This window comes from Aythya fuligula, chromosome 14 (assembly GCF_009819795.1).
Source record: "Aythya fuligula isolate bAytFul2 chromosome 14, bAytFul2.pri, whole genome shotgun sequence".
In the NCBI taxonomy this organism is placed as follows: domain Eukaryota; kingdom Metazoa; phylum Chordata; class Aves; order Anseriformes; family Anatidae; genus Aythya; species Aythya fuligula.
In genome coordinates, this window is record NC_045572.1 from 11,092,879 (window position 1) to 11,113,923 (window position 21,045).

Here is a 21,045-nt window from a genome sequence, read left to right on the forward strand (position 1 = left end):
CCCCATATCCCCCCATACCCACCCCCATACCCCACGCACCCCCACAGAACTACAACTCCCAGCACCCCCCCGCGCCTCCCGCCGCGTACCGCCCGCCTATAAAACCCCTCCCGGCGGGAGGCGGCGCCATTTGCCCGGCGCCTCAGGCGGCGCCGCTTCCTCCCCCGCCATGCCGCCGCCCTCCCCGCCGCCGCGGGCCCGGTAACGGCTCCTCCGCCACCACCACCACCACCACCATGAGCTCCCGGCCACCGGCCGCTCCCGGTAAGCCTCTCCCCGTCCCCACGTTCCCCGGAGATCCGGGTTGGCGGCGGCGCTGAGCCCCGGTGCGTGTGTTGGCAGCGCTGGAGCGGGGCGGCGGGGCCGTGGCCGGGAAGATGTCGCTGCCCCTCGGGGTGCCCCGGCGGGCCTTCAGCTACGACGACGCCCTGGAGGACACGGCCCCCATGACGCCGCCGCCCGCCGACCTGTGCGCCGGGGTGCTGTGGAAGCAGCCCGTCATCCCCGAGCGCAAGTACCAGGAGCTCTCGAAGGTATGGAGTTTCGCTGGAAATCTCCCTAAAAAGCAGGCCCGGGGCGCCCGGTTTCACTAAAAACCTCCTAAAAAATACCCTTCTGGCATTAATAAGGTGGAATTAAGCCCCTGTGGGGGTGCTTCAGTGGTAGAGCAGCTCTTAGGGGCTGTTCCTTAGTTGTGAAGCTCCTTGCTCTTGAATGGAACTGAATAGCCGTGAGCCTAGTCTCTGCTTTTCATCTCTTCCTTTAAAATGTTCTTTTCTTTTTGTGTGTGTGGAAAAAACCCTGAAATTGTGGTTTGGCACAAAAAGTAAACTGTCCAGTCATGGAACAGTAACCTCAGTGTTAGGGGGAGGAGGTCAGTGCTTCACTGGAGTTGTTATTTTGGAGCGTTTGCTGCCCGGCTGCTACGGCCTTGTGATCAGTGGTAGCTCTGTAAGCGTGAAACGCTTCCAGTAAGGCACTGGAAACATAAGGAATGAGGCGAGGGAGAGCTAATCAGCAGCCTCTCATCTGTGAGACTGTCATTTTGCAAACAGCTGCTGCTTCTGAGCTGTCTGTGGAGAAGTTCCTGCCCGCCTGACCTTGCAGTCCAGCGTGTGGCTGTGCGAATTGCCGTGGATGTGTTCTAGCTTTGTTCGTATTGACCTTTTCGAACTTAAACTTAATGACTTGTTGGCTCTGAGCCCAGCATGTTTTCGAATGTTGAATGAAAGTTGCTTGCTCATTACTAAGAATAAGGTTCAGGCGATAAGTGTTCCTGGGTTGTGGATAGAACAGCGTTTTTTTTTCCATGGGATAAAGTCTTGCTGCTAGTGCAACTCGGCCTTGTTTCATTGGGGTAGTTGAGATGTGTTGTGACGAAGAGCTGAGGTACTTTCTCACCATAACCTACACCTTCTTCTGCACAGGTGGAGGAGGGGGATGCTCATGTGAATGCACCTGTCATAACTCCTTCATCTTCCACCGAAAGCGTCAACAAGGTACCTGTGGTAAAGGCCAAGGCCACTCATATCATCATGAACTCTCTCATCACAAGTAAGAGCTCAGCTTCCTGTAAGATCTCTGCTTTCTGTAGTTTGGTGGCTGATGGGTGTGGGCACGGGAGTGTGGTCCGGCTTGGTAGTGCCTCGAGGTAACTGTAAGTGTTCCTGGATGGTCTGTGCGTTCAGAGAAGCTCTGTTTTTAATCAACACAGTCATTAGAGGACGTTTCTAGAAGGAAGCAGGGAATTAGGGGATAGGCCACCTTACAGCCTCCGTGTTTCCTGGCGCAGGAGTTGAGCAGTGAGGGGGAGTGCAGGGAATGTGCTGTGCTGATAGGGCGCTGCAGTCCACGCCGCCTTATGCTGGAGCTCAGAGGCTGCTGCTGGGTGTTTGCTCATTAACTTGGCATTTCTTGCTGTTAGGTAGAGTTCTGCAATTACCTGAAGTTGTGTGGACAGGTGATGTGCTGAGCTAATGGAGCACTTCATGGCATTTATGGTAACAGCAGCAGGTGTCTCGCTAACAGCCAGACTTTAAAAAAACAAACCTCATGAATCATGAAGCTTTAAAATGAAATTGGGCCAGTTATGTTTGCACAGAGAACGTGTTCATTTGCAGCAAGGGAAATTAAATGTGTTACTCTGTGCCTGCTGCCTCTTCTTTTAACAGCTGGGATTCATTTTTTTCCTACAAGCAATGTTGCCAAAGACCCCTAGGTAGGTTTTAGGCCAGTGTTTTGGAATAGCTTTATGCTTGTTCCATGTTGTGGCTCAAAAATGACTGGCATATTGGAAGATACCATGCAGGAGTAGGGACTTTCTGCTGGAAAGCAGCTTTTGTTTTAGTACAATGATAAAATAATTATCTAGTAAAAGTATGACAGCCTAAAAATGTTCTTATGCAGTAAGAAGTCAGGAACTCTGAATTGCTCCTCCCAGGAGAGAAGTTCAGATGCAAACTGGAAATAGACAAAAACCTTCTAGATCTCTTGTACAATGCACTATCACTGCAAATGACTTTAACGTTAAAATGGAAGTTATTTTTTTAAAAAGACAATAACTTTTTGTGTACTAATTCCTTTTAACTTTGATTCACTAGCCAACCTAAGAACAATTTCCTATGCTGATAGTAAAAAGGTGCTCGCTTCAAGAACTGAACTGGTATCAATCTATTGGCTGGTGGCTCTGTGGTTGGCTGAAGAAACTTATTTTACCTAAGCTAGAATTGCTGTGGGAGACTTTACCACCTGCTCTGCAATGCTGTGATTGTCAGATCAGCTGGTGTGGGCAGTCTTTCAGAAATCTTACTCTTTCATTGGCAAAAAAGTTGAAAAATCAAGGGGGCCACTTAAAATATCCAGCTTGTTGTGGGGTCTTCTAGACTTGGAAATTGTAATTAGAAGTGATGCGGCTTGTTGGATTAAACGTGTTTAAATACAAGTGTTACATCTGCAACGCATCCTGTGATTTGGGACAAAGCACTGCCTATCTGACTCGCTTAGCCCCGTGACTCAGGATAGCCTCCTGGTCAGAACAGCTCCTTAGTTTCATCTTGCTGCCTCTGTCAACTCGTCACAGTAGGTATGAACGATGAAGTTACCTGTGGCCACTCGAGTTGCCTTTTCTAGAACTGCTTGTGGCGGCTCTTTTGTGTGAACGTGTGCTCTTGTCCATTCCAGAGCAGACTCAGGAGAGCATTCAGCGCTTTGAGCAGCAGGCAGGGCTGCGAGAAGCTGGCTACACTCCCCACAAAGGCCTCACCACGGAGGAGACCAAGTATCACCGAGTGGCTGAGGCAGTGCATGTAAGACTTCTTTTCCTTGTGTTTTTTTTTTGTTGGTTGTGTACTAGCCTGACACCTGTCTGACATAACTTTGGGAGCGTGTTGCTGGGACTATTTAAACTGCGTACTCTGAAGGCGTTTAGTGTATTGTGTAAAAAGATTACCCACCTATGTTAAACTTGCTGTTGGCCTGTATAGTTTTGAAACAGTTTGTTCTGAAAACTGCAATATTGCCCAGTCACTTCCAGCTGGGGACATCTCTGTACAGAGCCTAGCTTCTTGCTGTACCTCCCAGAGGTGCCCTGCAGTGAACATTAAGTGTCCCAGCGTTATCTCTCCGGGGATAGCTGACACAAAATGCCAGCCTTCTGGGTATTGAGGGCAGAGCTTGGCGTCCATTCTCTCTGCAAACGCTTGTCTCTGTTGTGGTTTTTCTGTTCAAGAACTGGAAGAGACTTGCCAACTCACATATTTTTAAAGAAAGTATAATTTGAAGTTCAATATATTTTTATGTGCAAATGCAATTTCGAAGGAGCTCAGCTGTTTGGTAAGTGGCTGAGGCACTCCCAGATCTTACTGTGCTGAGCAACACTAATCTGAGGGTAGGGCAGAGAAGGCCTTTGACACCTGAAATAAACATGCTTGGTGAGTTTTGGCCTTCAGTCTTATCCCTGAATCCAAGTAACTTCTCCAATTTTAAAGGTCCTCTTTACATTTTCCAGCTTGATGCTTATTTTGATGATCTTGAATTACCCTCATCTCTTCCAATGCTACTTTTCCATAGCATTAAGATGCCAAGTGCAGAAGGTACTTATCAGGTGTTTGTGGTGGTTAAGCGTTGAACGGACTGAACTTAGAACTCTACTCGCTGCTGCCTTAGTGATGCCAAGCCTCATTTGAGTCTTGTAATGAATCCAGGAACTCCTGGTGCACTGGGACAGCAGTGCTGAAGCTCTGGACCTTTGTTTTGACTTTGTACTGAGCTAACTTTGCAGTACAAATCAGCAGCCTCCGAATAAGCACTGTTCTAGTTGGGTTACCTATTCCTTGAAACAAGCCAGAACCAGATTATTTGTAAACCACGCGTTTCTAACGTTAAAAGTTAGAAAATGAAATCGGGCTTGCTTCTTACTGGAAATAAAGACAAAGGTCTCCAGCCAACATGTTTCTGGTGAGCTCAGCTGCCCACAGTGATCTTGCAGTTGGATTTCAATAGCGAGCCTTCCAGGCGTACCCTTGCAAGGTCAAAGTTTCAGCAGCAGCGTCAGTGAGTTGTGTTGGTGTGGCTTGGATAACCACAGGCACTGTTCTGAGAAGGTGCCTGTGCAGTCAGTGTTTGAACTATAACTGTCCTTCAAGTGACTTCTTTCAAGCTCTGTTTGTACAGAATGGCTTGTAATCGCCTGGGTCACATGCACCCAGCTCCTGATTGCTGTGTGACTGGACGTATTCTTCACATGCAGTCCAAATTGTTGTTCTAGTGCAGTGCTTTCACCTTGTTTGTGAATAACTTCTTAGTGTCTCATGCTCCTAGGCTTCTGCGCAAGGCCTTGTCTCACCTTCGTTAGAGAACTTGTGGGGCTGAAGCCTCTGCTCTGAGCAGTGCTCCAGACATACGGCTGCTGTGGCACTTGGACTTGTTGCCCTGCAGCCAGCAGTTCAGCCAGCTCTGCTGCACTGGAGGCAACCTTCCTGGGAGCGCTGGTATTTCAGCAGTGTGCTGCTGTTGAGCAGTGACTGACCTGCAGTGAGCTACGTGGTTTTCTTCCATTAGCTTGGAGGGTGTCCACTTGCATGAGCATAGTGATGAAATGTTTGTATGCGACCTGGAAAGAAGCTTAAGGGGTGTATGCAAGTATTGTAATACTGAGTATAACTAGGTTAAAATAACACTTAAAATCCCTTGTCTGTGATACAAACAGCTGTCCAGTTTTGACAGTAAAACTGGCTGCATTCCATATGCCTTGTACTTAAGGTCTGTTGCTTGTGTTTCTCTTGCCTTTCCCAACAGAAGCTAAAAATGCAGAGTGGAGAAATGACAAAAGACGACAAACAGACTTCTTCTGCTCAGTCCACTCCAAGCAGCACTCCCCACTCCTCTCCCAAGCATAAAAACAGGTACCCTGCCCCTGGCAGATCACTGCCTCCGTGGTTTCCTGCAGGCTGCTGAGGTGGGATGTGCTGCAAATATCCCCTTTACGCTGTGAGGGACTCTCTGAGGGGTGGAGCTCAGGGACTGCTGTGGATTTGCATCAGAACCAAATATATTGGAAGCTTATGGGACTTTTGTCAAATCAAGGCAAATTCAAGGCAAATCTGTTAAGATCTTTCAGGTTTTCCCTGGTAACTACATGTAAAGTTTCTGGTGCAGTGGGGCCCACCTGAAGTGGTGTCTGTTTTCATACATCCCGGTAATTTTTTTCCATAGGAGTTGGTTCAGTCAGGGATCCTCTGCTTCTATCACTGGCCCAGACTTTGTTGCCATGGAAGCTGGTGGGGACAGATTGCCATCTGAAAGATGGAGTTTTTTTGGACCCAAAGCCATCCAGAAATCCACCAACGATCCAGGTATGTCCTCTAAAATCTCCTGCATTGCAGGAGGTGGGGAGAACTGTTAAACAGCAAAAATGCCAGCTGTTTCTGTTCACCTTGGGGGAGTGTGTGCTACTCGTATTGTTTCTGTGCCAAACAGGGTGGTACAGCACTCAGTACTGGCAGGAGTGGAGAAAGGACTTGGCTAGTTTTCCTAGCCCTTACTTGCTGGGATTTTTATTTTTTTACCAGGAGGATTTACCATCCAATCCTATAAGGGTGCCCAGAAGCCATCCCCAATGGAGCTGATGCGTGCTCAGGCTACTAGAATGTCAGAGGATCCGGTCACCTTCAAGCCACCCAAAATGGACATTCCAGTCACAGAAGGGAGGAAACAATCTCCGCGTTCCCATAACATCAAACCGCGGGATCTGAATGTGCTCACTCCAACTGGGTTCTAGGAAAAGTGCTGCTGGTATCCCTAGTACCTACCTACAAGGTGTCCCTGTGCCGTTGTGCTGCAGTAAAATAGGAATGTCTCCCTTCCAGCTCCTCATCTCGGAAAAGGAAATAGCTGTGACTGTCCTCCTAATGCCAGCCTTGAATCAGGCCTGGAAAAACTCCTGCACTCGTGCTAACTGATTGCAAACCATCTTCTCTGCTGTACTGCACCAGCTCTGTCTGCTAGGCTGCACTGCGAGACACGCTTCCCGGTACGCTGTGCTAAAGTAAAACCTTGAGCCACGTCCTGTGGGAGAGGACTGCGTGGGCGTGCAGATAGGCTGGCGTGTCTGCGTGTGGTCTGGCTGGCTTGTCCTGCTCAGTGTTGAGGTACCCTCAGGAGGACTGGTTCTGTCACGTACAGAACAGCAGAAAATGATGAAAACAAGCAAGGAGCAAAAGCTGGACCGTTAGCTGCCAGGAGGGAAGAAAACTGCTCTGGGAACGTGGTAGGTCAGCTTTAAACGTGCAGCTCCCTTACTGTCTGCTGTGACCTTATAGTTCAGCGTCTAGTAACTTGCTTCTTCCTGGGCTAACTTCAAAGGAAGAACATAGCCCTGCCTGTTATAAGATACTCTTGTTATAAAGGTGGGGAAGGATCTAACGAGGCTTGGCAGTAATGAGAGAACTGCTTCTCTCCTAGCTCTCTGGGTCCCTCCAGAAATGGTAGAAATGACCAGAGCTGGTGTGGCTTGAACCAAGTAAATCCTCTTTTCTTTCTGCAAAGCAACGCTGTCCAGGCTCGTCCTAGACAGGCGTGCAGTAGTTCTGGCACTCCGGTTGCTGCTTCATTGGTTTTCTGGCATCTTGTGTGAATCATGCAGAAGTGTACTGGGCACCAGTGGCACTTCTCAAAAGGGTTTTTCATTTCATCAGCATTAAACAGATTTTGCAGGGCTGGGGGAAGACTAAGTGGAAGATAAGGCTAAACGTTCCTCCTCCGTGCTGTGACACAGTGACGTGTAGTTTTTTTGGCCTAGTTTTTACCAGTTACTGCAAACAGTTAACACTTGCTTTCATGAAAAGTGGAAGAACCTCCTAGCTGCCATCTAATCCTTTGATCTGTAGACAGCATTGCTGTGTAATTGTCACCGTCCTGTGGCAATCAGGACTCTTCTTGATCTCGTGATTGTGCTGCGGAGCTCCCTCAGCCAGAAGACAGCTCTGTGGTGCTGAGGTGGGAGAGGCAGCCTTGCATCTGTCGTTAGAAGCTTTTCTGTTACAAGGACTTTTTACAGAGGTGACTTCAGGTTGTGGTCTGGAGCTTCTGCCTGCTCCAACTGTTCAGGAACTGGCTCACTTGGTTAGCTGCCCTCTGAGGAATATGTTCTGTGGCTCTGCTTCATCTCAAGCTTCAGCAGCACTGCCAGCGGTGTTAGGTTGAAAGCCTCCCACCCAGCCGAGCAGTTACCGCTGTCACCAGTCATTTGCACCTTGATGATCAGAATCTCTCGTTTGACATTAATTTATTGTCTGTATTCATGTCTTAAATGTGTATGATTTTTGTTACAAGAAAATAAAACCCTTGTGAATGGAGGTCCTTGGTTTTTAGTGTTGGTAAAGCACCTGTGGAAGAAATGTGGGGCTGTGCAGTGCCTACCAGGCTGCTTGCTGCTGGCCAACAAGCGTGGGGCCAAGGTTCTGCCTACGAAGGCTGAGAGCACTCATTGTGGCAAATACTTGCTGTGTAAAACTCCCCTTTGACAGAAAGACCAGGTTTAAAGCCAGATTAAGTCCTGTTTTAGGCCTTTTGCTGATGAAACCTTGTAGTTTCTTGAGCTGTTCAGATGAATGTTTGCACCTGGACCAAGGAGCTGGGCACAGATGTGGGAACCAGGCTGGTGTTTGCCTAGTGATGCCCAGCTCCTGGCTTTGCCTTCCTCCTTTGGGTTTGAGTGCTCCTGACAGAGCACACAGTTCTGGGTGTTGGGCATGACTGAGCTGAACACTGCCTTGTTTTTCTTTGAATGTTTGCAGAGCTGAAAGTGGTGGAATGGATCCTGAAGCACCTACATGCTCTTGTACTGTCTGCTGCTGCAGGTCCTGGTTACATCTCAGTTTAGTTCCAAAGGCTGCTATTAAGGGGTGGTCTCTTGGTGGGATGCTCTCATTCTGCTTTCTGTATCCTGCTCAGGTTTTGTTCCTGGGATATGATCAAAGTATCAGAAAACAACATCTAACTGTGGACCTGCTGAATTACCATTCAGGAAGAAGTGCTGCCCTTCCAGCTGAGGCTGCTATCCATGCCTTTCCTGATGTGGCTAGCTGCCTTGCTCCAAGTCACATCGGTGGGATTGTTTAGGGAAAGGTTCATCCCCTGAGTGTCCTGGAGATCTTGACACTGTGAACCTCCTCGCTGTTATCTACAGCTGTGTTTTGATAAGTTCATCAACTTCCCTAGATATTGAACAGGTATTAGGGCGTTTTGCCATGCAAACTATTGCCAGTTCATGGCTGCTTCAGACTAATGCTATCCCAAGGTACAGCTAGCAGAGCTGTGGGTACCAAGAAGGAAGAGGCTCAACAAATACAAATTTTTTTTTTTTCACAGGTGTACAAAGTGCTCTGGAAAACTGTAGGATGAGGCAGATTTGGAAGGAAATTCTGACACTGTAAACAAAAGATTTTCCAAATATATTAAACATGACATGACACTTGAGACTGCAGCATGAGACAGGGTTTTAAGTTCACAGTTTTTAAAGGAAACACGAAGCTGCATCAGGTAGCAGTGAAGATGAGAAACAGCTGCTGGATCATGCACACTTTCTCCTTGATCTGCAGCGGGAAGGGCTGCCCCAGGAGCTGCTGCATTCGGCTGAGGAAGTCCTCTGTCTTCAGGTAGATGTCCAGGTGGCTGATCTCATCGTCATCCTGGAGCCTGGGCTTGGCTTTCTGAATGATCAAGTCCATCCGCTCATAGAGTGAGCTCCGTAAGTGGTCTGCAAGAGGAAATGCTGTTGGGAAGAGGTGCCAATGGGCCAGCTGACCTCCTAGGGACCAATTGCAGCATCCCCCGGCAGTGCTGTGCAGCAGCAGAGCAGCTGGGAACTGTGCAGGCTCCCTCCTGGTTATCCTTGGCACTCCTGCACAAGACTAGCCTGGTGGAAGAAGGCACTGTCCCCTTCTGGAGCTGTCTGCGCGTGGAGAGAGACCGAGACATGGAGAGGGGCAGGCAGGGCTGTAGCGTCCCTTCTGCCAGTGCTAGTGGCAGACTGGAGAGCTGTCCAGCTGCAAAGATGGTCTCCAAAGAGCTTAATGGTGCTCTTCTGAGGTTTCAGGGACATCAGCACACTATGCACGTGTGGCTGTGGTTTTCTCTGCGTTTATCTGAGCGCCTTAACTCCGGTAAAGCAGAATTTGGTAAGGGACTTTAGGAAATTTTGGATAAAATGGGAGCGTTTTGTGACTGTGACAATCTGCAGGGGTCAGAAATAGTGCTCCTTCCAGGGCTGCTGGTGGTGCTCCCTGCCCAGTGTAAGTGCTTGGTGTGTCCTGGCTTTACCACCCCCCCTTTGCCTTCTGCTTTTCCTCCTAAGCCACTGAATTCTGCCCGCTGTGCCCCCAGCTTAACAGTGGGTGCACAGCGCTCCGCTGCCTACTTCCCAGGGCTGGCACTGCTACTTCAGGCAATTTCTTGGCAGCTAAACTTGGCAAAGCAGGTGGTGCTCCCTGCTTGATGCAGTAGCACTTTTTTTTGCTCTGACTGCTGAGAATAGTTCCCAGGAAGGATGGAAGCACATCATCTTTCTAAGCCTTTGTGGCTGTGAGCTCAAGAGTGGTGAGGTAAAGTATTTGGGCTGTTCCACTGCAGCCTCTTGATGTTTATCAAAGCCAGAACAGGCTGCTTACCCAGTATTACGTTTTGGTAACTTATTAGCAGCAAACTCAAGTATTCCAGCATTTCGTCCCATCTCTGCCACGTTGCTACGTCATCCTAGGACAGGAGACAGGATCTGGTTAGTAGGAGAGGTTTTCTCAGGAGAAAGCAATGCAAGGGGGAGGACGGACAGGATACCTGGTACTGAAGCAGCACAGACGAGTGGCCCAGAAAATACAGGATCTTGGACAGAGACAAGGGCAAGGTTGTGGGCACGTCACAACTGTGATGGAACATCATCTCCAGCAGTTTGCAGCGCAGGAGGTGGCTATCCATGCTGTTTAACAGAGCTTCCCTGCAAGACAAAGGCGTTTATTGTGGGGGAGACAGCACAGCCTGACCAGGAGCAGCTGCTTCAGCATGTTTCTGGTGTCTTGCTGGTGCTGATCTGGTGGGAGAGCGGGGTGACTGGAGGGGCTGCCCACAAGGACAGCGGAAGCAAGCCCACCAGATGGGACAAACCTTTGTCAGGCGGCTTGGCCACGGGTGTGCTTACAGTATTTGGGTCTGATCTGTGGCAACCCGAGTTGGGTATGGCCTGTGGAACAAGCTGAGTTGCTTCACTTGCCCCTGCCCAGCAGCCTGTGCAGCAGTTAGCCATTCCTGCTGACTCGCAGGGAGCAGAGCCAAGCAAGTGTGGAGTGGTGTCAGCTGCCAGCTGGATCTAGGAGATCTGCCTTGAATGAGTGATAGCTTGGCTAGAGTCGATTTGGCTTGCTTAGACCCAGTCTGTGCTCAGAGTTCTGCTAAAAGGATCTGAAAGGGTTTGAAACATCTGTGCCTTGTGGTCTCACGTCTATGCCAGAGCCAGTCGGGCCCTGTGCCTTGGCTTCAGGCACTGCACTTCTTACAGAAGCAAACAAAAGCTTGTCCAGGCAGAGCTGCAGGAAGTGTCACTTCTGAGGAGCTTCTCAGTAGTGCCTGGGAATCAGTGCTGTCTGCTGGGACTCGACTGTGCTCGTGCAGAGCTGCTTTTTAGACCCTCTGTGCGTTTGTAAGGTTATGCAACTTTAACGAGAAGGAGAATCGATTGTTCTCAGCATCACACCGGGGAGATGGGTGCAGTTGGTGATGCTGATGGCCTCTGTTAGTCCCATAGCTGTGCTCTTGCTGGCTGGGTCACAAATGGGCCCATCTTTCTATACCTTCTATTCCTTTATGCATTCAGATTTAGATGCAAGTTGGGAATAAGACCACTGACCGGTAAGGAGATGCTGCTTTGCACACGTTTGTCTCACCTTTGGCTCCTCACAGGAATATTCAGAATGAATGGGAATATTAAATCAGCGATCTTGTAGGAGTTGCAGTTGGGAGATCTGTCCACTTCCACCGCCATGGACAGCATCCGCTGGAGCAGGAACATTGCCCTAGGTCAGAGAGAGTCAACGTTAGGAGACAGCACCCCTCGTTCTGCACAGCTCTGGGGGTGGGATCTAGCTCAGCACTGTGCCTCGCAGCGAGGGGTGTCAGGGAAAGTAGCAGGTTAGATTGGATTTGCTTCCTGCGAAGCCCTGTGCTGTCCCTTGGTGTCTGTTGAATCTGATGCTCTTGGAAGCAGTTAATCCCCAGAGGGGCCTTAGGAAAGTCTCCGGGGCTGTACTGAGCATTGGAGGAACAGCATGGGGCAGCCTGGGCTGTGGGCTCCAGCCCTGATGCAGGAGGAAGGTGCTCACTGAGCCAGTTTTCCACCAAGTGAGGGAGCCTCTTGTTCCCTGAGCCCCTCTACCCCAGAGGAAACACCAGTAAAGCTGTGTGCAGGTACAGCCTGGCTTCCCTCACTTGGCAGGGACATGGTCTTGCTTCTCCCTGCCCCTAGCCCTGCGTTACGGCAGTGGGAAGCCAGGCCCTGGGCTTACTTCTGGGCGAAGACGGTTGATGGGAGCGCCTCTGCCCCGCCAGTGCTGCACGGCCTCGCTGCGGGTGAGCTGCATTCAGCCTGCGCTGCTGCCGAGTGCGTCCCCTCCGCCTCCTGGGGCTGGGAGAACCCGATTCCTGTCACTGCCGCCACCAACCATTCGACCACCTCCCTGGGAGAGAAACAGGAGCGTTAGTGGGGATGGGCCTGGCCTTGCTGCGTCCTGACCTCCAGCTCTGCTTGGAGGCTGAGGAAAGACCCGAAGGAGGGAGGAGATGTCCCACCTGCATGGGCAGGCTGGGGAATAGTTCTGCTGAGCAGCAGCTTTAGGTGCTTGACAAGAGGATTGCCTCCTCATTCCTGTACTGAGCTAGGCAAATCTGATCTCATTCCTGAAAAAAAGCCTGCTAGGCTGTGGTTTGGAAATGCCTTGCATCATTTTTGGTGGTTTGCTGTCATAAACCTGCTACTATTCCTTACGCTTGGTCCCTATAGTTTCCTCTCTTTCCTAAGCTTGTTTCTTGAAAAATGTGACCTGGATTCTGAAGAAGTGTCCCCTAAGCCCCTGCCCCTCCCCATCTGGTCGGAGTAGAGGGGAGGAAGAGGCATCCCTTACTTCACGTTGCTGAAGCACTCGTTACAGGAAAGCACTTTCTTGGCAATTGACCTCTGCAGCAGGCGCAGCTGCAGGTTCTTCTGGAAGTCATCCTGCAGGGTCTGCACCACGTACTGCAGGAAGAGCAGGCGGCCAGGGGGCTTCTCCTGGGGGCAGACAGAGATGGTGTGAGGCTGGCAGAGCCCCAGGGCAAGGAGCATCAGGGAATTTGGCTGTGTTGGGAACGGGCTCGTATACGTGGCTGAGGAATAGTACCTGGTCCTCCATGATGTACTTCAGCAGCGCCCAGTCCCATCCCACGGTGCTGGTGGTGGCTGGATGGAGCCTGCAAGGACAGCGTTGTCTGCTGGCGCTCACCTGCCTTGGGGTCAGGCAGCCCTCACCCCAGGCCCTCCCCTGTCCCTGCTGCTCCGGTGCCCATGCTGCCTCCTCTCTAGCTCTGCCCTCTCCCTTTCCCCTCTCACCACATCTTTAGGAAAAAGGTGAGCACTCCTCTGTCCTACAGGACTTCTGGTGTCACAGGCTGTCCCTGCAGCTACCTCACTACTAAAGGATTAACGCGTGCTTCTGGTATTTTCCTTTTTGTCTCAGCATCCCCTGCCTCCCTCATCCCCACGTCCTCCATCCAGTTGGGTGTTCAGTGCCTGCTGTCTATGCCAGCCGTGGTTCTGACCTGCCCGCGGTGCCTGCATCAGTTCTGATAACAGGGAGCAGGGGAAGGATCATCCTGAGGAAATCGTTCCCTGCTCCGTGGGTGAGGACCACGGAGGATAACCTGTCTGCTGGGCAGCCCCAGGGTGTGGTGGCAAAGGGAACACGTACATTTGGATCTTCATCAGCAGCACGTAGGTGTCCTTCAGCACTTCCCCCTGGTGGGGGTTCAGCAGGATGTGCCTGACCAGGTGGGAGATGGTTTCTTTGGGAGGGTAGTGCTGGCCGGAGACGAAGTCGTTCAGTAAATGCAAGGTGCCCTCCAGGAAATTCTCCTCTATGGTGGTCTGCACCATGCTCATCCTCCTGCTGGGGATGAGCTCGGCTTTCTGCTGCGTGCAAGGCAAAGGCAACGGGTGAAAAAACAGCTCCCTGTGGTGCAGAGGAACCCAGCTGTGTTTGGGGCCCACCGCTAAGGAACAGCAATAACCAGAGATCCCGATCGCCGGGCAAAGCTTCCCCTGAAAGGGCAGAGCAGCGGCTGCCCCTGCTCCGAACCCCATTTACCTGCAGCTTTTCCCTGTTGCGTGTTAAGCCGTGGAAGGGGAGGTGGTGGACTCCGCTCCTCCTGAAATAGCGCAGTTTGTTCAGCCAGACCGTGCTGTCAGCCGTGGTCCTGTCTGGGGTCGAGGTCGCTTGCTGGGTTGCTGTTTTTAGTGCTGAGTCCCCCTCTTCCAGCAAAGGCCCTTTGGCCTTCCCTGGGCTTGTGGCGATGTTGCCTGGGACAGGGCTCGGACTTGTGGGGAGCTCCTCTAGCTGGGAGGTGTGGGGAGTCTCCTCCTCTGTGCCGCAGTTTCCACAGCTGCTGCTGTGCAGACTGGAGGGGGACAGGGAGAAGAGGTCTGGGTCCAGCAGCATGCTGGCCAGGGAGCCCAAGTCGCTGTTAAACGTGGTGGTGCTGCAGTTCTGCTCCGGGCTGCAGAAGGAGCTGTGGTGGCTGGAGGCAGGAGAGCAGCAGCCCTCGTTCTCCGCCGTTCCTGCCGTGTCTGCGGCAGCACAGGGGTATGCAGGAGCGTCGTGCTGGGGTGCTGCGGGCCTCAGCCCCTTCGCCGCCTCCCTTTCTTGCTTTGTGGCAAAGCAAAGCCTGGGATGGGACGTGTGTCTGGCTGGGCCAGCAGGCTCCCAGTCGGCACAGTCCGTGGGCGGAGGAGGGCTGCATGAGTCTTCATTCGTCAGGTCGATGACGGTGACGCTGCTCCACGGCGTCGCCTCTGTGCTTGTGTCCTCATGGGTCAGATCAATAATCTCCTGTGGGGACAGAGGGGTCAGTGGGGACGCCTGGGGAACATCTACAGCGGCACCAGCACCACATTGTCCCTGCTCAGCCGGGACAGCCCTGGGGATGTGGGAACTCGCTCCTCAGCGGCTGGGGACAGAAACATGGAGCAAATCCCCCGCTGCTTGGCCCCAGGGGTTGGGGCAGGCTGCGGGTAGCAGCCCCCAGCCCTACTCTTGGCCTCCCATGGTCAGGGAGTGCCAGGAGCTCCTTGCCACAGTGCTACCTCCACATCCATGGCAGGGCGTGCGGTGATGCCGAAGCGTTGGCGAGCGGTTGCCCCAAAATCAGGCGACCCCCACGCATCTCCCGGCCGGGGGCCGCTGCCTTTCCCTGGGGGGGGCACACATCGCCGTGGCGAGGCGACCGGGGGGGGGGGGGGGGGCCGGACGAAAACCGCTTGCCACCGGGCTACCGGCTTCCAACAGCCCCAACCCACCTCAGAACGGGGTCGGGGGGCAACGAGCGGCCCCTCAGCCCCCCGCCCTGTGAGGAACCGGCTACCGGGGGGCACCCCCTGAGGCGTGGGGGCGGCAAAACCCTCAGGGACGGGGCTGTACCGGGGGTGCACCGGGGGTGCAGCGGGGCCGCCCCGCGTGGCGCCTCCCTCCCTTCCTCCTCCCTCCCTCCCTCCCTCACCGCGGGGCTCTCCCGGTGGTGGTGGCGGCGGCGGAGGAGGAGGCGGTGGCGGCGTTGTTGCGGGGAGCGGCCGCCGTCGGTTGCCGCCTCTGTGAGGAACGGGGCGGCCGCCATCTTAGCGGCGGGAAGCGCGTCAGGGGCCGGCGGGGCGGGCTCGGGGGCGGCCCTGAGGCGGCGGCGGCCCCGGCCCCGGCCCCGCCATGGCGGTGTCGCCCTACGTGCAGGCCATGCAGGAGCTGTTCCGGGCCAACACGCGGAGCCGCGAGTTCCCGGCTCACGGCGCCAAGGTGCACTCGGTGGCCTGGAGCTGCTGCGGCCGCCGCCTGGCCTCCGGCTCTTTCGATAAGACGGCCAGCGTCTTCCTGCTCGAGAAGGACCGGCTGGTGAGGCGGCGGTGGAGGGGAGGGGGGGAGCAGAGGAGGGACCCCGGTTGGGGTAGGGAGCGACCGTGGGGGTCGGGGGTCGGTACTGGGGTATGGGGGAGGTACTGGGGTGTGTGGGGGAGGTACTGGGGTCAGGGGGCCTGTACCGGGGTCAGGGGGCCGGTACCGGGATCAGGGAGCTGGTACTGGGGCGTAGGGGCTGGTACCAGGGTGTGGGGGCTGGTACTGGGATCAGGGAGTTGGTACGGGGATACAGGGGCCGGTACTGGGACGTGGGGGCCAGTACTGGGGTTAGGGGTCCAGTACTGGGATATGGGGGTTGGTACTGGGGTGTTTGGGGGAGGTACTGGGGTGTGGGGGCTGGTACTAGGATCAGGGAGCTGGTACTGGGACACAGGGGCCAGTACTGGGGTGTGGGGGCTGGTACCAGGATCTGATGTCCAGTACTGGGGTGTGTGGGGGAGGTACCGGGGCCTGGGGGCCGATACTGCGGTGTGGGAGCTGGTACCGGAATCAGGGAGCTGGTGCTAGGGCATACAGGCCAGTACTGGGGTGTGGAGGCCGGTACTGGGATCAGGGACTCAGTACTGGGATGTGGGGGCTGGTACCGGGGTCGGTGTCTGTTAGGGGAGGCTGGGGATGGTGACTGAAGCAGTGGTGGAGGTGCTGGGATCAGTAAATGGCAGTGTCCCAGGGATGGGCTGACCTTGCTGGGGCTCTTTTCCCCGTCGGATAACCGTCCTCTTCCCCCAGGTAAAGGAGAACAACTACCGGGGGCACGGGGACAGCGTGGATCAGCTCTGCTGGCACCCCAGCAACCCCGACCTCTTTGTCACGGCGTCTGGGGACAAGACCATCCGCATCTGGGACGTCCGCACCACCAAGTGCATCGCCACCGTCAACACCAAAGGTGGGTCCCTGCCTTCTGCGGGCTGCTGGGCCCCACAGCACCCCCGCTGCGTGGGACCCCTCTGCAATGATCCTGCTCCCTGGCCTCGTGTGTTGGGTTTGGCAATCAGGGCAGCTTTGTTGCTGCTTCTGGTTTCGTGACGCCCTCATCTAACTTGAGCTGGGGTGAGGGGCAGCAGTGACCACAAGGGCTGGCTTATGTAGGTGCCAGGACTGGAGGAGCTGCTGAAATATGCAGCTGACTGTTAAAGCATCCTGTGTGCTCGTCTCTACAGTCTGGGGGCTATAAGGTTGGAGGCTGGGGAAGGCGTGTTTGCAGAGACAAAAGGTGGAAGTCAAAGTTTACATGGATTTAGAAAGCGATTCTTCAAATGTATGGGTTGATTGACGCAGATACCATCTCTGGCCTAAGAAATCTCTGACTTCCAATTGTCAGAGCTGGAAACAATGTTGTAAGGTGGCATAATTGCAGCCTGCCTTGTTCCTACCCTTGTTCATGGGTGTTCATTGGCTGCTGCTTTTTCTGGATATTGAAGATTGCCGAGTTAAGGGGGTCTTTGATTTGACCTTGTTTGGTGGTTGCTGTGGCTAAAACAGAAACGGTAGTGGTGCAGTCATTTTGACTTGAAACTATGGTTCTGCGAAGTTTAATTTTCAGTCATTGTGCATGTTGCTGGACAGTTACTGTGCAGAGTGTGAGTGTTAAATCGCAGACCTGGCAGTCTGTCTCATCTGGGAGTTGGTCAGAGTTAGTGGAGCAGATTGGGGCCTTGGATCAGGAATAAAAGCAGCCTACCTGTTTAATGCTCTGGGGCTTCTGCAGGCTCCTCATATGTGTGGAAATGAGACCTGTGGAAATGAGACCTGTTGTCTTTCTGCCCCTCTAGGGGAGAACATCAACATCTGTTGGAGCCCTGATGGGCAGACCATCGCAGTGGGGAACAAGGATGATGTTGTCACCTTCATCGATGCCAAGACGCATCGCTCCAAAGCGGAGGAACAGTTCAAGTTTGAGGTGAATGAGATCTCCTGGAACAACGATAACAACATGTTCTTCCTCACTAACGGGAACGGCTGCATCAACATCCTCAGGTGGGTGCCAGGATAATGAGTGGGCTGGGTACCTGGGTGGCTGTCCTGGTGCGTTTCTGTCATCCAAGGCAGTCTGCCACCCCCTGTGCTGCTTTTGGGAAGTCCCACACCCCTGAAATCCCCAGTCCTGTGGTGGGAACAAGCTTGTCTGGAATGAGGCCGCCCCATTTCTGGGCTGGGCCCCCTGTGCGTGACCCAGAGGTTTTGTCTCCTTCACCCAGCCCTCGAGGCTTCCAGCGGTGTCACCCTGCACTGTCCTGCTTCACTCAGAGTCCCCGCGTGTTTTACACTCTCACACAACCACCGCCCTTCTCTCACTGCTTCCTAACCCTCTCCCTTCATCTCTGCAGCTACCCGGAGCTGAAACCCATTCAGTCCATCAACGCCCATCCCTCCAACTGCATCTGCATCAAGTTTGACCCCATGGGGAAGTACTTTGCCACGGGCAGCGCTGATGCGCTCGTCAGCCTGTGGGATGTGGACGAGCTGGTGTGCGTGAGGTGCTTCTCCAGGTAGGTGCTGCTGGCCCGACGCTCTCTGCCTCCTCCCTCTCGTGGCCGTGGGGGGATCGCTCACTCTCTGCTTTGCCCTCCTGCTGCAGGCTGGACTGGCCCGTGCGAACGCTGAGCTTCAGCCACGACGGGAAGATGCTGGCGTCGGCATCGGAGGATCACTTCATTGACATTGCGGAGGTGGAGACAGGTAACGGCTGAATTTCGGGGAGCAGTAAGGGGGGAATCGGGTGGAGAAGCGCTGGTGGAGCTGGGAGGGCGCTGGAGGAGCTTGGTGAGCACAACAGAGCGCCAGAAGAGGGAGCCTCTGCCTCGCTAATCCCTCGTAGATCTGCGTGTCGCGCCTGAGCCTTGTCACCAGGTGATTAAAAGACGCTGAAGCAGCGTTTGCTCCTCCGCTGCCCTGCGTGGGAGGGAGGAGGCAGGTGCTCGGCCCTGCTGCGCGCCACGGGGCAGCGTGCAGCGCGGGGCTGCGCTGACGTGGGCCCTTTTCCGTGCAGGAGAGAAGCTCTGGGAGGTGCAGTGCGAGTCCCCCACCTTCACAGTGGCCTGGCACCCGAAGAGGCCGCTGCTGGCCTTCGCCTGCGACGACAAAGACGGCAAATACGACAGCAGCCGGGAGGCGGGCACTGTCAAGCTCTTTGGGCTCCCCAATGACTCCTAAGGAAACGGCAGCGGGGCAGGGCGGCGGGGAGGCGACGCTGCCCTGCCCCCGGGGTTGGGAGGGTGCTCGGGTAGCGTAGGACGGGGCGAGGAGGGGCTGAGGGGGTCGCTCCCCTCCTCACCCGCTCGGCAGTGCCCTCGTGTTGTTGTCCCAGCTCCTCGTGTGCCGCTCTCGAGAGCGTTTTTAAACAGCAGCTGGTGGGCTGGTGAGGCTGGGGGTGCCAGCACAGCCCCCCCCTCACTATCTCAGGGCTGCCTTGTCTCCAGGCCACGCAGGGCCTGTTCCGAAGGCACGTGGCCAAAGAAAATCACTGAAGAGAATCACCCTCGTGGCCTGGGGGTGAGGGCAGCCCCGGAGCTCGGCCTGCTCCTTCCCCTCCCACACGTCCCCCATCTCTTCCCCGCGTGGGGCAGCACGGGGAGGGTGGGGGGGACGCGTGGGCTGGGGGATGTTTCCCCCCCGCTGGGGCTTTTTTTTTTTTTTTTTTTTTTTTTTGTATGTGTGGTTGTTTTTATAATTTTGATAAATCCTCTTCCGTAACGAAGGCGCCTGTGGCTGTTGTGGGGGCAGGAGGAGGTGAGTGGGGGGAAAAAGGGAGGTGCTGAGCTGCTGGCCCCTTCCCTCTCCCTGTCCCCATCTCCTGTGCTGTCACCGCACCAGAGGGCGCTGTGCCCCCACGCTGGAGCACCGGGGACACCGCACAGAGGATGGGGACAGCTCCGTGGGGCCGTCCCCATCCTGTTTCCCCCCGCCCTGCCCTCCCCGCTGCGCTCTGGCAGCACCCCCATGGCTGGAGCAGGGCCGTGCTGGCAGCAGGTGACCCCAGCGTGTCCCCGTGTCCCCGTCCCTGCACCCCCAGCAGGGCAGAGCCCATTTTCCCACCCCAGACCCGCTCGCGTCGCAGCTGGGCACGGCGAGGCAGCGCTGGCGCAGCCTGCCTGCGATGGAGACCTTCCCTGCGTGATCTTTATCATTCCCTCGCCCGATATTTCCTCCTGACAGAGGCTTTTCCAGGTGACTGCTCCGCTGATGCCGCCTGGGTAACAGCTGAGCTCTTCGCTCTTAAACGATGGCAAATCGGTCGAGGCTGAGGCTGGCTGCGAGCAGAGCCCTGCAGGGCTGGGGGGGGGGCACGAGGCACCCCGCTGCACAGGGCCTCCTGTTTTTGGGGAACCGGACTTGGGGTGTCCCCAACCTCAACGGCAGGAGAGCAAAAAGAGCCCTCGTACCCCGTGGGTGTCCCCGCTTATTTTATGGGGGGAGTCCCAGAGCCCGGGGGAAGGGCCCGAGCCCCCCTGCCATACCCGTGGGTTTGTAGGATGGGCCCAAAAGCCTTTTCCCTTGTCCCCAGCCCCACAGAGGGTGCTTTCAGGGTAGGCACTGGGGAATGGGAGCCAGGGAGGCCTTCCCCTTCCCCTGTGGCCTAGCCTGGGTGCTTTTGGGGGCCCCACAGGGTGACAATGAGCCCTGTGGCATCCCGTAGCGTGACAAAAAGCCAGCTTTCAGCCCTAACGGGGGCACGGAGGGGTGGGAGATGTCGGTGCGGGGCAGTGAGAGCCGAGCGAAGGCCGGAGCAATGTACAAATCCCTTTATTTTATTCGTTTGTCAAAGACTAGTTCGAGCAGGATGGTCACAGCATGACTGCGGGGCCCCGAGCCGCCCTCCGCCTCCCTAAAAGGGCCGGGGCGAGCGGCTGGGGGCTGTGGCAGAGGAAGCACGGGGGGGTCAAGGGGGTGGCAGCACGGCAAGGGACAGGCCGGGGCGGTGGCGTGCCCCCCGTCCCCCCCATCGGGGCGCGAGCGGTGGCACCTGGGACGTGCCCGGGCTGCCTCGCCCGGGGTCCCTTCCCAGGCCCCGGGGGGACCCGTGTGTGTCCAGCGCCGGGGAGGGGGGGGGGGGCAGCCCCCAGCCCCGCGCTGGGTTTATTGCAGCCCGCGGGCACGGGGGCTCTCGGGCGGCCCCCCGGGGACAGCGGGGGGCTTTGGGGGACGGGGGTGGTGGAGGCGTGAGCAGCGGACACGAGGACGCACGGAGCAACGGGGGGCGCACCCTGGCACACGGACACCGATGCGAGAACGGGGGGGTAAAAGGGGAAAGGGGGGGGGGTGAGGGGGCAGCGGGGCCGAGACACGGACGAGCGAGCGGTGTTGGGGGGGACGGCGGGGATGGGATGGGGCAGGGGGGGACGGGGCA

At 55.1% G+C, this 21,045-nt stretch overlaps 3 protein-coding genes across 3 annotated transcripts; 2 read left to right on the forward strand and 1 right to left on the reverse strand.

Annotated features, from left to right (window-relative positions):
- Positions 1-166: 166 nt before the first annotated feature.
- Positions 167-7,861, forward strand: KIAA1191 (KIAA1191 ortholog). Its single transcript, XM_032197034.1, has 7 exons — positions 167-264; positions 343-533; positions 1,428-1,554; positions 3,181-3,305; positions 5,296-5,402; positions 5,713-5,852; positions 6,069-7,861. The coding sequence occupies exons 1-7, from the start codon at positions 237-239 to the stop codon at positions 6,275-6,277; spliced, it is 927 nt and encodes a 308-aa protein (XP_032052925.1). The 5' UTR covers positions 167-236; the 3' UTR covers positions 6,278-7,861.
- Positions 7,862-8,954: 1,093 nt separating this feature from the next.
- Positions 8,955-15,405, reverse strand: SIMC1 (SUMO interacting motifs containing 1). Its single transcript, XM_032197138.1, has 10 exons — positions 15,292-15,405; positions 13,884-14,624; positions 13,488-13,708; positions 12,921-12,990; positions 12,666-12,838; positions 12,051-12,221; positions 11,433-11,561; positions 10,333-10,489; positions 10,167-10,251; positions 8,955-9,256 (listed from the first exon to the last, which is right to left on the reverse strand). Exons 1-10 carry the CDS (start codon positions 15,403-15,405, stop codon positions 9,036-9,038), a joined length of 2,082 nt encoding a protein of 693 aa, XP_032053029.1. The 3' UTR covers positions 8,955-9,035.
- An 86-nt stretch (positions 15,406-15,491) lies between these two features.
- On the forward strand, positions 15,492-19,249 carry THOC3 (THO complex 3). The gene is made up of 6 exons (XM_032196872.1): positions 15,492-15,674; positions 16,428-16,584; positions 17,471-17,675; positions 18,026-18,187; positions 18,277-18,377; positions 18,688-19,249. Exons 1-6 carry the CDS (start codon positions 15,492-15,494, stop codon positions 18,849-18,851), a joined length of 972 nt encoding a protein of 323 aa, XP_032052763.1. The 3' UTR covers positions 18,852-19,249.
- Positions 19,250-21,045: the final 1,796 nt, after the last annotated feature.